Below are 15,923 nucleotides of genomic sequence, written 5' to 3'. Positions count from 1 at the left end.
TGGTGTTAACCCATCTTTGTGTTGATAAGAAGATATTTGTTTATCTCCACAGGTCCAACATGCCCTCCTTCAACTCTCCCATTAAGCACTCCAGCCTCTAGTGGCAGCTCCACCCTGTCTAAGAAGAAGCCCCCTCCCCCACCCCCTGGACACAAAAGAACCCTATCAGACCCACCCAGCCCACAACCACATGGGCCCCAGAATAAGGCCCAAATGTCTTGGGGTGAGTTATAATAATATTCATACTGATTCAGTTTCAACACTTATAGGAGAAGAACAGGGAGCGCCTGGGGATGGAGTCAAGAGAGGAACCAGCCTGGAATCATTACGTTCCCACAAATGATCAAAATCCAGATCCCCCTTGAATTCCATTAAGTCTTTCCTAATGCCAATGTAATGCTGACTGTTAGTTGATTAGATCCACATTATGATTTACTGTAGTGGGAGATTAAATTGCCAGCTCGTAGGCGATCCCAGTCCTAACTGGTGTCCCGTGTTATGGTTTGATCTTTCGGAAATATGATTCCCACTGTTGGCTTGGTGTGAAGTCTTGACAAATCTTATGTTACTGTGTGTCTGGTGTCCTTCTACGTGAAAGAATATAAAAACAAATTCAAAATGGAAACAGGTTAAAAAAATAGTCTTAACATTTGAAAGTTTAAGCCGTGGTTGCAATTCTCTACAACTTTAGAACCAACTATGATTGGATATGATGTTTTAATCGAGCTGGAACCACTGATTTTAAATTAGATGCTCCTGCTGACATTTTAGAGTTAACCCAAAATGTTGTACCATGTTTTCCCCAAAATAAGACGGGGTCTTATTTTCTTTTTGCCCCCAAAATAAGCACTTGGCCTTATTTTCAGGGAGGTCTTATTATTTTGAGGTGCAGGAGGCAGTGAGCATGGTTACCTCATGGCTGCTGCTGTGTTGCAATATTTTTGGGGAGGGGTTATTTTGGGGGGAGGGCTTTTTTTAGTGCATGCGCTCAAAAGCCCAATTAATACAATAGCAGAGTTGGAAGGGACCTTGGAGGTCTTCTAGTCCAACCCGCTACCTAGGCAGGAAACCCAATACTGTTTCAGACAAATGGCTATCCAACATCTTCTTAAAGACTTCCAGTGTTGGGGCATTCACAACTTCTGGAGGCAAGCTGTTCCACTGATTAATTGTTCTAACTGTCAGGAAATTTCTCCTCAGTTCTAAGTTGCTTCTGTCCTTGATTAGTTTCCACCCATTGCTTCTTGTCCTGCCCTCAGGAGCTTTGGAGAATAGTTTGACTCCCGCTTCTTTGTGGCAACCCTGATATATTGGAACGCTGCTATCATGTCTCCCCTAGTCCTTCTTTCTACTATCTTTCCTTCTTTCTATCTCCAATTGGGCTTATTATCCAGGGAGATCTGATTTTCGAGGAAACAGGGTAGCTCATTGGGTTTTTTCTGAAACTTGTCATAGATAGAAATTTATGACCTCCTTTATAAGCCAGGAAGTTTGTTAGAATAACAGTCTTTAAATTAGTGTATATTTTGTGTTGGGAGACGAGTTGACAGTAAGTTTTGAAACATCCTAGGAAACCTATTGTCATCCAACTGTTGACCTACTCTAACACATGAATTTACTGTTGTGTGGAAAATGGTTTAAATTAGAATTTTATAATGCTAAAAAGCAATTAATAAAAACAGGTTGTTTCAGTTATAGTTTCAGAACATTCCAGAGGCCTTAAACTTTTACTTGATTAGGTTGTTATGATTCTGTGCATTAAGTTATCTGTTTTTAATTTTAGCTCTAAAAAAGGGTCTAAGGATTGTTAGAACCACATACTGTATTATGAATGGTTTTGAGTCTAACAGCATAAAGATTAGTGAACTGAAAAACTTAGCAGTTGATTTATGTTCAATATTTTAAAAACTGTTTCTAAAAGACTACTGAAATTTAATAGAAATGGAACATTGATTCATAACTTAGTGGAGGCTGTCATATTTAATCACTGGTGCTCTAGATGAGTGGACTTTATATCAGATTAACAATCAAATTAATCTCTTTATAAGGTTATCAGCAGTTGCTACATATTCAAGTCTCTTATACATCAGTGCAAATGACATATAATGATAGCCAGATATATTTCTAGATTTATACAAAATGTAGTTCTTCTCTGAAGCGCAAAACAGCTGAACAGGAATCTGTTGAATTATATATTCATATATATATATATATATATATATATATATATATATATATATATATATATATATATATATATATATATATATATATATATATATATATACATACATACATACATACATACATACATACATACATACATACATATATATATATATATATATGATAGATAGATAGATGATAGATGATAGATAGATAGATAGATAGATAGATAGATAGATAGATAGATAGATAGATAGATAGATAGATAGATAGATAGATCAGGAAGGACGCGATGGCTCAGTGGCTAAGATACTGAGCTTGTTGAACAGAAAGGTCAGCGGTTCGAATCCCTAGTGCGGCATAACGGAGTGTGCTCCCATTACTTGTCCCAGCTTCTGCCAACAAAAGCATGTAAAAATGCAAGTAGAAAAATAGGGACCAGTTTGGTGGGAAGGTAACAACATTCCATGAGCCTTAGGCATTTAGGAGGTGTCTTCGGGCAACGCTGGCTCTTCGGCCTTGAAATGGAGATGAGCCCCACCCCGCCCCCTAGAGTCGGGGGAGGACTAGCACATATATGCAAGGGGAACCTTTACCTTCATATATAGCAGTCTTCCCATATCTCAGGGGTTGCCACAAAGAAGAAGGAATCAAGTTATTCTCCAAAGCACCTGAGGGCAAGACAAGAAGCAATGGGTGGAAACTAATCAAAGAGAGAAACAATTTAGAACTAAGGATAAATTTTCTGACAGATAGAACAATTAATCAGTGGAACAACTTTCCTTCAGAAGTTGTGAATGCTCCAACACTGGAAGTTTTTAAGAAGATGTTGGATAGCCATTTGTTTTAAGTGGTGTAACGTTTCCAGCCTAAGCAGGGGGTTGGATTAGAAGACCTTCAAGGTCCCTTCCCACTATGTTATTTTATTCTATATTGTTTTGACTACCAAATTATGTTTTATTTATATCCCTTTATTATTTTTTTTAAAATAACTCAAGGTGGTTAATATGCTTAAAACTCCTCCTCCCATTTTTCCCACAACAACAACCCTGTGAGGTGAGTTGGGCTGAGAGAGAGAGTGATTGGCCCAAAGTCACCCAGCTGGCTTTCATGCGTAAGGTGGGACTAGAATTCCCTGTCTCCTGGTAATTGGCTCACAGTCACCTAGCTGGCTTTCATGAGTAAGGTGGGATTTGAGCTCATGGTCTCCCACTTTCTAGCTAGCCTAGTGCCTTAGCCACTAGATCAGGGGTGTCCAAACTTGGGAACTTTAAGACTTGTGGACTTCAACTCCCAGAATGTTGAAGTCCACAAGTCTTAAAGTTCCCAAGTTTGGACACCCCTGCACTAGATCAAACCTGAACATAATTAAACAGCAGAAGACAGATAAAAAATAAAATTAACTATAAATTACAAGTCAGCTTCTGAATCTGTAGTAAGAGTGAAAGGTGAGGGGAAGAACGGAATTTGTAGACCCTGTATTGTGCATTGTTTTTGGTGTTAGCGTATCTGCAGTTTTCATGTGATGAATGTATTTTGTCTGTTTTTATTACCTCAGTTGTTTTGCAATTTTTGGTGTACGTTTTGAATTTTAAGTAAACTTTTCATTAGAAATGGAGGAATGAGTATGTACAAAATGAGTTTCAACACCCCCTACAGTTTTAAACCCTTTTAAATGTGTGCATAATTTCAATATTTGTACATAAACATGAGCTAAAACATTATCTATTCTCCACACACGTCCAAAAACTAGATAAAGAAAATACAAATATGTAGCTTTGGATCATCTTCCAATAAATAAATTAAAATACAATGTTTTTAACGGATTGGTATAAAATTGTTCTCTTCTTTTAGGACTCGGGTGGAGAACAAATCAAGGGAAGCCATATTTAGTTTTATGTCGTATTCATAAAAAATAAAAATAAAAAAATTGAGAATTCAAAAGGGTGCACAACCTTTTAAGCACCAGTATCAGTGGTGGGTTCCTCCTGGATCGCACCGGATCGCGCGCGCTCCCTTTCAGCGCTCCACCTGGCTTGCGCGCTCCCTTTCAGCGCTCCACCTGGCTTGCGCGCTCCCTTTCAGCGCTCCACCTGGCTTGCGCGCTCCCTTTCAGCGCTCCACCTGGCTTGCGCGCTCCCTTTCAGCGCTCCACCTGGCTTGCGCGCTCCCTTTCAGCGCTCCACCTGGCTCTCGCGCTCCCTTCCGGCGCTGAAACCGGAAGTACAGTTTTGCCCGGCCCTGGCGAAGCAACGACGCCTGTCTGCGCTCCACCAGCTCGGCTGGGAACGGAGATGTTTCCTCAGCGGAGCGGAGCGCCTGAAAAGTCTTTTCAGGCGCTCCGCTCCGCTGAGGAAACATCTCCGTTCCCAGCCGAGCTGGTGGAGCGCAGGCAGGCGTCGTTGCTTCGCCAGGGGCGGGGCAAGACTGTACTTCCGGTTTCAGCGCCGGAAGGGAGCGCGAGAGCCAGGTGGAGCGCTGAAAGGGAGCGCGCAAGCCAGGTGGAGCGCTGAAAGGGAGCGCGGGCGATCCGGTGCGATCCAGCAGGAACCCACCACTGACCAGTATATACCGTATTTTTGGAGTATAAGATGCACTTTCCCCCCACCCCAAAAAGTGGGTGGAAATCTCTGTGTGTCTTATAGAGCGAATGTTGCCGAAGCCCCGCCCATCTGCTGGCCCCCACCCTTTGGCCTCTGCCTTCCAACAATTCGCCTCCTTGCAGCAAACAGCAAACAGACTGGTCAGCTTCAGCACAGTCTGATTCAGCATGAGTAGCTGATTGGTGGTTGGATCTGCCTCCCGCAATACCTCCTATCAGCTGTTCCAGGCTACGGGGATCACTGCCGCCCATCACTGCTGCCACCTCTTGGTGCCTCCACGTGCCCCATTTTTGGCCTCCGCACATCCCATTTTCAGCCTCCATTTGCCTCATTTTTCGTTTCTGCGCATCCCTTTTTTGGCCCATTCCAGGCAGCGGGAATAGGCGGCTGGAACGGGCTAAAAATGGGATGTGTAGCCACTGCTTAGTGAAAGAAAAATACAAAAGAAGTTTCTTATACTTTTTAAAAATATCTATCCATCCATCATTACATAAATAGTGATCTCCGTATCTGGACAAATTTTGACAAAGTTGAAAGCAAGTGTGAGGTCAAATTTTAATTTCTTCTTCAATCTCCTGCCTAGCTTCTTAGCCACAAACAATGTAGAGCCGGGGTGTCAAACTCATGTCATCACAGCGGCGTCACGTGACGTATCGGAACTTCCCCCCCCCTTTGCTAAAACAGGCACGGGCGTGGCCAGCGTGTGACGCACCTGGCCTTGACAGCCCTGGTGTAGCGGGAATGGATGTGCACAAAAAAGTTGGGGTTGATCTGTTTTTTTTTGTAGATTCTGGCTAAGCCAGTTGCCTTGGGGCCCGGGGGGGGGTAACAGCACAGTGGTTGATCGAGTAACAACAGGTCCCACCTGCCCCCATTCTCCCCCTCCCTCTCTACCTTCCCCACATGTCCTTAGATTTTAATATTTGGTTTTAATTTATGTTTTAATGTAGATATATATTTTTATGACTGTAAGAAACCTAGAGTTACCTTGTGGTAAGATGGGCAGCCAACTAATTTTATAGATAGACAAATTGGATGGGTGGGTGGCTGCATGGGTAGATGGATAATGATAGACAGACAGACAAATATGATATAGATATATAGAGATGGATAGATACATGTGATAGGTAGGTAGGTAGATAAAGAGAGCGAGAGAGATGGATGGATGAATGATAGATATTAGGTAGGTAGGTAGGTAGGTAGGTAGGTAGGTAGGTAGGTAGGTAGGTAGGTAGGTAGATAGATGATGATAGATAGATAGATAGATAGATAGATAGATAGATAGATAGATAGATAGATAGATAGATAGATAGATAGATAGATAGATAGATAGAAAGAAAGAAAGAAAGGGATGGATGGATGGATGGATGGATGGATGGATGGATGGATGGATGGATGGATGGATGGATGGATGATAGATATTATGTTTCCCTGAAAAATATGACCAAACCGAAAAATAAGCCTTAGCATGATTTTTCAGGATGCGCATAATATAAGCCCTATCCCCAAAATAAGCCCCCATTAAGATTGTCAACTGGACGTACACATTTTAGTGCTGTATTTCTCCAAAAATAAGCCTTAATGTGTCTTTCTGAGCAAACCTTAATATAAGACCCTGTCTTATTTGGGGGGAAACACGATTGATGATAGAGATAGAGATATAGGCATGATAGACAGACAGACTCCGAGATGCAGTCAGTGTTGAACGATGTAAATCAGGGGTGTTGAACAAGCGGCCCGCAGGCCAGGTGTGTCACGCGCAGGCTACATCCACCCCAGCTCTGTGAAGGGGGAAAACATTGCGGGAAGTCACATGACGCCAACGTCATATCGCGAGGTTGTCACCCGTAATGTAGATGAAATAAGAGTTTGACATTAGGTTGAATTAAGTGTTTCATTTTGAATATTCTTTTGCCACTAGCAGCCTGGTTTTTCTTGTCTCAAATTACAGATAGTCCTCAACTTACAACCCTTTTTAAGTGACAAGTTCAAAGTTACAGCGGCACAAAAAAAAAGTGACTTATGACCGTCTTTCACATTTATGATTGTTGTAGCATCCCTACGGTTACATGCTCAAAATTCTGACACTTGGCGAACGGTTCATATTTATGACGTTTGCAATTGTCCCGGGGTCATGTAATTCCCCTTTTTGCGACCTTCTGACAAGCAAACTCCATGGGGTTCACTTAACAACCAGGTTATTAACTTAACAGCTGCAGTGATTTACTTAACAACTGTGACAAAAAAAGTCATAAAAAGGGGCCAAAACTCCCTTAACTGTCTTACTTGACAACATAAATGTTGGGCTTCCATTGTGGTCGTAAGTTGAGGACTACCTATAATGTGTTGGAAAGCAATGCATCTTTTGCTTTAAGTCATTATAAATAAGAATATATATCCAAATCTTTATACCGCATCTAGTAAGGATTCTATTCATTTCATGTCAGGGCTGCTGCATTTAAAATATTTAATGGTTCAATTTTCTTACTTTTAGGTAATGATTTGGGTCCACCAGCCACCAAAACGGCAAACAAATTTGAAGGGATGTCTCAACAGTCAGGGTGAGATATTTATGTGTTGATGTTACTTTTTATACTTCCTGTCATCGCACAAACTGTGTAAAAGTAGATATAATTGTCATGTTGTAAAGGAGTTTACAGACACACACACAAAGACACACACACAAACACACACACACACATTGCTATCCCCTTTTTCTTAGCTTCTTCTAGCCCAGGGGGTCACAAACCCGCAGCTCTGGAGCCACATGTGGCTCTTTCATCCCTTTGCTGTGGCTCCTTGTTGCTGGTCGGCTCCACAATTGATAGGGCTTTCAGTTGAGGAAAAGAATGCCGTGCTAGGAGGGGACTCTATGGTGGAAGAACTGGATTTCCAGTTGGCTCCAGAATTGAACGGGGGGGGGGGCTTCCAGTTAGGACCTTGGTGGCTCTTTGTTTAAGGTTGCCAACCCCTGTTCTAGCCAATGGTAATCCTCGACTTAACAATCATTCATTTAATGATGGCTGACAGTTACGATGCTCTTGGAAAAAGTGGTTTATGATCCATCCTTGGAAGTTACAATTAGTAATACAATAATACAATAGCAGAGTTGGAAGGGACCTTGGAGGTCTTCTAGTCCAACCCCCTGCCTAGGCAGGAAACCCTATACCGTTTCAGACAAATGGCTATCCAACATCTTCTTAAAGACTTCCAGTGTTGGGTCATTCACAACTTCTGGAGGCAACTTCTGTTCCACTGATTAATTGTTCTAACTGTCAGGAAATTTCTCCTCAGTTCTAAGTTGGTTCTCTCCTTGATTAGTTTCCAATTGGTGCCCCTTTCTCCACAGTCACACCGCAATCAGGGCCCTTGGCAACCGACCCACATTTACAAAGTTTTCAGCATCTTGCGATCTCACAACCGGCATTTGTGACCTTCCTTAACTGACTCCCAACAAGCGAAGTCAATCAGGGAAGCTGAGTTCACTTAAAGACCTCAGGGTTTGCTTAGTAAGCGTGTTAAAAATGATAATAAATGCCACTGTTAAGATTTTCAGTCTGAATATGTTTATGTTGGCCATGTTGGTGGATGCCTCTATTCCAGATATGGGGCTTTTTAAAAATATTACTAGCTGATAACCCGGTGTTGCCCAAGTATTTATTTGTAGGGGGGAAATGTCCAGATGAAACGTAATTTTTAATTTTGGCTTTTCCCCCTTACCAGAGGGAGCCCCTTTATGGAGTACTGTGTAGCCGTTACCACGGCAACTCCACTGCTGTACAGTAGAAGCCATTTTAAGGCAGTACAGCAGAAGCCATGTTAAGGCACAACAGGCTGTATCTTAACAGAACACACACCCCGGGGTTTTTTAGGGGCGTCTTACCCCCACAGTATTTGTTTCCAGAGAGTAAGTCATCTGTGTACCAAGTTGGGTTGAAATTGCTCTAGGCATTCCAGAGTTATGCTGGAGCCCACGCACACACAGAGATGGATGGATGTATAATTAATTACGGAATTTAAACCCTTGTGTATTTCTTCATCAGCACCGGGACTGCTAAGACTGCCCTGGGCCCAAGAGTGCTTCCCAAACTACCTCAGAAAGGTAAGTCTGATCATGAAACAAGCTAAGCAGGGTCAGACAAGGTTAGCTTTGGAATGGGAAACCGCAAGAATATCTCAGAGCTGTAAGTGAAATGAGAGCTTGAGGCAGGGAGGGGAAAAACCATGAAAGAATTTCATTATTAAGAACTGTTGAAGTTGACTCAAGGGGGATTTTATGTGAGCGTGTATTATGCTGAGTGGTTTTCACTTCCAAAAAAGAAAACCCTGGACAATCTGAGTGTTGTGGCCCGCCAGTGGAGTTGGCAGCAGATTCGGACAGTGGGGAGGTTGGGGAGGAACATGGGCCAGTCCTGGAGTCTGAGGAAGGCTCTGATGAGGGCTCTGGGTCAGAGGCAGAGATGGGGCCAGAACTGTATGCCAGTTATCAGATGCCTTCAGAGTCAGACATCAGTGAGGCAGACGAACAGCTGGAGCCTGTTCCCAGTGTGCGCATGTGCAGAGTTGCCAGACGAAGGGAACAGCTAAGGAACAAGGGACGACTTGGGAGTAAGGCCACAGGTGGACGATGAATGGCCCCTCCCAGAGGAAATAAAAGAGGAGCAAAAGGGGAGTGGAGTTTGCAGGACACAATTAGTTCTCTTAATTGGCTCGTGATTCTCTGAGACTCCTTGCCAAGATTTGCAGATATCGGCCTGGCAGCTCTCCAAGCCAGATAAGGTCTATGACTGTAAATCCTCACTTGAAAGACTTTGCTGGATGGGAATGAGCAGAATTCTCAGTAAATTAATAAAATGGGTGTTTGTCAGGACAAGGAGTTTGCTTCAGGCTCTTGGGAAGCCATTGTCAGAATAGTATCTTTGCAAGAAAAAAATAAATAAAACATGGTGCTGTAGCAAAAAATTGCGTTTGGGCTTTTGAGATTGCATGCTTATCATTTCTTCTTCTGCTGTCAGCAGGTCCCAGTATAAATCAATGTATTCTGCTCAATAGATTCGCAGTTTTTAAAATGGCATTGGAGACAGATGGGGTTTGTTTTAACGAAAACAGGAAGGAAAAGAAGAAAGGTTTCATCTGAAATTCTCACATTGTTTTTGCTTTCTGTTTTAGTGGCATTACGAAAAATAGAAACAATTCACCTTCCTTCACTAGACAAATCCAGCCACCACTCTGAAATCTTTCAAAAGTCGGCCTCTCTTTGCATCGATCTGCCCCAGAAGCCCCAGCCTGCAGATTTAGCCCCCAAGCCAGGGGAATTACCCCCCAAACCCCAACTGGGGGACCTGCCCCCCAAACCCCAGCTAGCCGACTTACCTCCAAAACCCCAAATGAAGGACCTCCCTCCAAAGCCACAACTAGGAGAAACTTTGGCAAAATCTCCTGGTGGGGAACAATCCCCCAGATCTCAGCCTCCCGAGGCCAATCAGAAATCGCCCAATATGGATCTTTCCCCAAAGATACAATCGAAAGAGATGGTCCAGAAACAAACATCTGAAGACTCTGGAGATACGACCCCGGGGTCAGCTGAAACCCCTGTGCCACTTCCGAGAAAAATAAACGTGGTAGGTAGATAGCTTCTGCTTTTGATGTTGTCGCCCATGCTGTTGTGATGACGATGATGTCAATTCAGTCACGTCCAACTCTTAATGATTCTGTGGGTTAGGTCCAGTGGTGGGTTCTGGATCCCATTCCAACCGGTATGGTTGGAACGGGGCCCGGCGGCATTCACATGGAACACATGCATCTTAGCGCCTCCGCGACGCTCTAGCTGCTCCACGGAGTGTCGCGCAGGCACTGTACGCCTTAAAAGACAGGTAAGGAGCTTGGGCCGGTGGGCGGGCCCTCCAGAGCACCGTACCGGAACGGTATCCAGTGCTCCAGGCAGACTCTGGCACACTCGTACCGGGGCGTACCGCTTGCAACCCACCACTAGTTAGGTCGGTCTCTGTCTTTCACTATTGCACTACTTCTGTGAAGTGTTCTATGGTGCCCTATAGCTAGTCCTTGACTTACAACCATTCATTTAGTGAACATTAGAAGTTACAACAGCACTGAAAAAAGTGACATGGTCGTTTTTCACACTTACAACCACTGTAGCATCCCCATGGTCCAGGGATCAAAATTTGGACGCTTGGCAACCGGTTCATATTTATGACAGCTGTAGTGTCCCGGGGTCATGTGATCCCATTTTATGACCTGACAAACAAAGTCAAGAGCGAAAACCAGGTTCACATAACAGTGAACTGTGGCAAGAAAGGTTTTGTACAATGGAGTCAAATTAACTGTTTCACTTAGCAACAGAAGTTTTGGACTCTGTTGTGGTCTCAAGGCAAGCACTACCTGTAATCCTAAAACAAATAGGCAAGCAGATGCTAAGCAGGACTTAATTATTCTCCAAATTTGTATAATCTCCAGGCACAGGTATGTTGGTTGGTTGATCAGAATTATTGGCATATGTATGAATTCAGCATTTCAGAAATACACCTGCACGACGGGATAAATTATACCTATAAAATGTGATGGCTTTGAGAGCAAGAAATCTTTAGTTTTCTAGATGATCAGTAAAGCAAGGATTGCTATGCATGTTCCGAAAGAGACAATTGCATCATCAAGTGGAAAGATTTTGCCACAAGAGGACGAGCCTCAGCTCAGTGGCACAGAAACCTGCCCTAGATTTTCTGGCTGCATCTGAATAGGCTCATTGGTCTTACAATTGGATCTATGACAAGTCCAGCTTTGGTCACCACACTATAAAAAAGATGTTGAGACACTCAAAAGAGTGCAGAGAAGAGCGACCAGGATTATTAGGAGTCTGGAGGCTAAAACATACGATGAACGGTTGCAGGAACTGGGCATGGCTAGTCTAGTGAAGAGAAGGACCAGGGGCGACATGATAGCAGCCTTCCAATATTTGAGGGGCTGCCACAGAGAGGAAGGTATCAGGTTATTCTCCAAAGCACCTGAAGGCCAGACAAGGAATAATGGATGGAAACTGAACAAGGAGAGATTCAACTTAGAAATAAAGAGGAACTTTCTGACAGGTAGAGCAATCAACCAATGGAACAGAAGTTGCCTTCAGAAGTTGTAGGAGCTTCATCACTGGAGGCTTTCAAGAAAGGACTGGATTGCCACTTGTCAGAAATGGTGTAGGATCTCCTGCTTGGACAGGGGGTTGGACTAGATGACCTACAAGGTCCCTTCAAGCTCTGTTAATCTGTTAATTCGCTACAGCCAACTTACCCTGGCAAACTCACTGCAGGACAAGAGTTACACTAACAGAAATGGAATAGAAATAGAAATAGAATCATTCAAGAAAGGATGCAGAAGGAGGGACAGAATAAAATGTGCATGGCAAAACTTAAAATATGTTTTTATTTATTTTAAGTAACCAAATAGAATTGTTAAATTGTCCCACAGGGAGTTACCCGGCGCTGCACTGGCTGTGGCAACTTGGCTGTGGTAGGTTGTCCCATTCCGCTTACAATTAGCAACCGAACAAATAACAATTTTTGTTCCATCTTCGCTAAAATGTTACCCCGTTTCCTTTTGTTACTCAGGGAAAGAATAAAGTCAGGAGAGTGAAGACAATCTACGATTGCCAAGCAGATAACGACGACGAGCTTACGTTTGTGGAAGGTGAAATTATTATTGTAACAGGAGAGGAGGATCAAGAGTGGTGGGTAAGTGTTTCCCCTCTACTTTTAACAGTTAAATAAAATAAACTTTTGAGGATACAATACAGAACAGTATACAACAGGGACGCGGTGGCTAAGACGCTGAGCTTGTTGATCAGAAAGGTTGGCAGTTCGGCGGCTCGAATCCCTAGCGCCACATAACGGAGTGAGCTCCTGTTACTTGTCCCAGCTTCTGCCAACCTAGCAGTTCGAAAGCAATGTAAAAAATGCAAGTAGAAAAATAGGGACCACCTTTGGTGGGAAGGTAACAGCGTTCCATGCGCCTTCGGCGTTTAGTCATGCCGGCCACATGACCATGTAGACATCTTCAGACAGCGCTGGCTCTTCAGCTTTGAAATGGAGATGAGCACTGCCTCCTAGAGTCGGGAACGACGAGCACCTATGTGCGAGGGGAACCTTTACTAAGTGGTCCTCAATAAACAGCAATAATTGGGACTGGCATTTCCATCACTAAGGGATATAGTAGAAAGTGCAACATCGCATGACCACCATGGAAATTCTGCCACTTTGGGCTGCTGTCGTTAAGTAAACTATGGTGGGTCATTAAGGGAGGATGTCACATGATCACTATTTTTGACCTCTCGCTGGTTTCCCTACTGATTTGCTTGTAGGGAGATGTCAGGGCAGGTCAGAACTGACAATGGGTAGCAATAGACTTATATACCGCTTCACAGCCCTCTCTAAGCGGTTAACGGAGTCAGCCTCTCGCCCCCAACAATCTGGGGATTGTTTTTACCCACCTCGGAAGGAGGGAAGGCTGAGTCTACCTTGAGCCTGGTGAGATTCGATCTGCCAAATTGCAGGCAGCCGGCTGGCAGCAGAAGTAGCCTGCAGTACTGCACTCCAACCACTGAGCCACGTGGACACTGCGATGTTGTTGTTAAGTACAAGGCCTCATACAACCGTAATTGGCTGTTTTTACATTATTGCATCTGGAAAAAGAAACCTAAGGTTGGTTTCTTTTGGCCCCTGGAAATTTGACCTCAAACCAGTGGTGGATTACGACCGATACACCCCAGTACAGGCGTACCGGTGCCTGCGTGAGCACCGGGTACCGTTCTGGTGCGGTGCTCCGGAGGGCTCGTCTGCCTGCCCACGCTCCTTACTGGTATGTGAGCTCTTTGGCACTTCCAAGCATGCTCACGGAGCATACGGAGCCTGCGCAACGCTCCGCCAAATAGCTGGAGCGTCGCAAGCGGTAAGTACGCATGCGCACCTTGTCTGTGTACTGCACGCATGGTGGATGCTGGGCCCCATTGCACTGTACCAGTTGCATCGGATTCCGGAACCCACCACTGCCTGCACCCCGTTATCAATATCTATGTCATCCAGGTCCTGGTTGTTCCAGAGGTGCTTTTTTTTTTTAAGAGATAACTGGACTTTCTGGTTTTTCTTTGAAGAAGTTTCACTTCTCATCCAAGAAGCTTCTTCAGCTCTGACTGGATGGCGGGGGTCCTTCCTTCCTTGCAGACAGGAAATGGAAAGATTTATATTCCTCACAGATGGGAAGTGGAAGGATTTATATTCCTTGTAGACAGAAATGACCAGCTTGTCTGCAAAGAATATAAATCCTGCCATTCCCCGCCATCCAGTCAGAGCTGAAGCAGCTTCTTGGATGAGCAGTGAAAAGTCTTCAAGGAAAAAAGCACCTTTGGGACACCCGTTTTCCATACAATTTGTAATGTTTATGTTTGCCAAGCCTTGTAATTCCTGAACAGCTATGGCAAGACAGATTGTGCAACGGGGCATAATCCACTTGACAACTTGTTCTCGCTTAGCAACAGAAATGTTGCACAGACTTGTGGTCGTAAGTCGAGGACTACCTGTGCACAACGGTAGATGCCTCTCAAACGCTACCTCCTCGCTTTTGTGGCTTATCGGCCACCAACCCCTCCAGCAGCCTAATCAGAGGAGGAGGTGTGGGAGTCCAGGGTCAGCATCAAGGCCACTTGAGAGCTCTTAAGGGGGAAGAGGGAATGGAGCTGGCAGAGAGAGAGAGAAACAGAGGTGGAGCCTGGGCCATCTGTCAGCACTCAGATGGAGAGTCAACAGCCCCCAGGTGTGGAGGTGGTTGATGAGAAAGAGGAGGAATAGCTGGATCCAGTGCCAGATGTGCTGAAGGCAGAGGAGAGGAGAGCAGTGGAAATCCATGGGCCGATCCTTGGGCCAGAAGAACCACTGCTGCTAATGAAGCCCCACCCTAGTTCTGGGGATAGAAGGCAGGGGGCGGAGATGAACATATGAGGCAGACAATTATTCGTCTCCATGCCGGATGGGCTTGTTGGCCTGAATTGAGAGAGAAACCTGGCTGGGGCTGCTGGGGCTCCTTATAAAAGAATCTTTGAATTAACATCAGAGGATTTGTCGTGTTTGGGAAGCTGGGTCAGAACACGAGCAAGAGCACCTCCTGCCAAATTACACCTCACACTCTTGGGTCTTTATTTGCAGATTGGCCACATTGAAGGAAAGCCGGAACGGAAAGGCGTCTTCCCCGTCTCCTTTGTCCACATTTTGTCAGACTAACTCCAGCCAGAAACCTTTGAGCATTGCACATCATTCCTGCGAGTCAGGCTTTAAAGCACGAAGCGAGACAGCTGCTGCATCCCTGTAATTCTGTGCATAATTGTGGATATCGATGTATATATATATAAAACTGCTGTTAACCAGACGAGAAGTCGGTCCTGCCCATGCGAAGGGCTCGTCATACCTGCAATTGTATATAGAAGGTGTTCCTTTGCCATTGCCAGTATTATGGTCATTGTCGGAGCTGGCATGCCTTATTGGGTTGCTCAAGCCATTCTTGGCATCAAGCACTTAAGAAAACAAAAAATCCGTCTGTGTGTATGAACTGCCAGCTTTCTAAATAAACTGTTCGTCCCATTCACTCCCGTTCAGCTGTACAGAATTTACCGCCCTTAATAATACATCAGTATTCTCGGAAGTAGCTAGCTAGCGCCGTTCCTTTCCCCCCCCCCCCCCCAAAGGAACGGCCGATGTCCGTCGACGGCTACCCCACCTGCACCGTGGACAGCTTGTGAAATCCCCTTCCTTGGTATTCATTAAGAAATATATATATATGTATGTGTGTGTGCGTATGTGTGTGTCCGATGTATCCATCTAACAAACAGAAATAGGCACTAATGCTACAGGTAAAACCGGTAGGGTTTTGTTAACGGTGCGTAGGCCACCTGTTCATGTTTGTATTCTGTAACTTTGGTCTTTTACCTCACCGGGCTCCCTCGCAAAGTCTCCCAATAAAAACGATTCCCTTCTCGCAAAGGAAACCACCGCAAGATTCCTGGCTGAAGCATTTGCTACAAAGTACATTCCTGCCTGCATGGCTGCTGCTTCGAATCCCTGCTTATCGTCTCAGTTCAGGCGGGAACTTAAAACATTTATC

General features: G+C 44.4%; 1 protein-coding gene across 2 annotated transcripts in view; it reads left to right on the top strand.

Moving 5' to 3' along the window:
* ASAP1 (ArfGAP with SH3 domain, ankyrin repeat and PH domain 1) overlaps positions 1-15,407 on the top strand; it is a 153,089-nt gene extending 137,682 nt beyond the window's left edge. For both annotated transcript variants that reach the window (XM_081949857.1, XM_081949858.1), the window contains exons 24-29: positions 53-223; positions 7,264-7,330; positions 8,813-8,871; positions 9,939-10,390; positions 12,386-12,508; positions 14,972-15,407. In XM_081949857.1, coding sequence (XP_081805983.1) covers positions 53-223; positions 7,264-7,330; positions 8,813-8,871; positions 9,939-10,390; positions 12,386-12,508; positions 14,972-15,046 — 947 coding nt within the window. In that variant the 3' untranslated portion in view covers positions 15,047-15,407. The remainder of the gene's footprint in view (positions 1-52; positions 224-7,263; positions 7,331-8,812; positions 8,872-9,938; positions 10,391-12,385; positions 12,509-14,971) is intronic.
* The last annotated feature ends 516 nt before the right edge of the window (positions 15,408-15,923 follow it).

The sequence above is a fragment of the Natrix helvetica genome (genome assembly GCF_964273705.1).
Source record: "Natrix helvetica genome assembly, chromosome: 4".
Lineage (NCBI taxonomy): Eukaryota > Metazoa > Chordata > Lepidosauria > Squamata > Natricidae > Natrix > Natrix helvetica.
The sequence above is the reverse complement of the archived record's forward strand: the minus strand, read 5'-3'. Positions and strand labels throughout refer to the sequence as shown.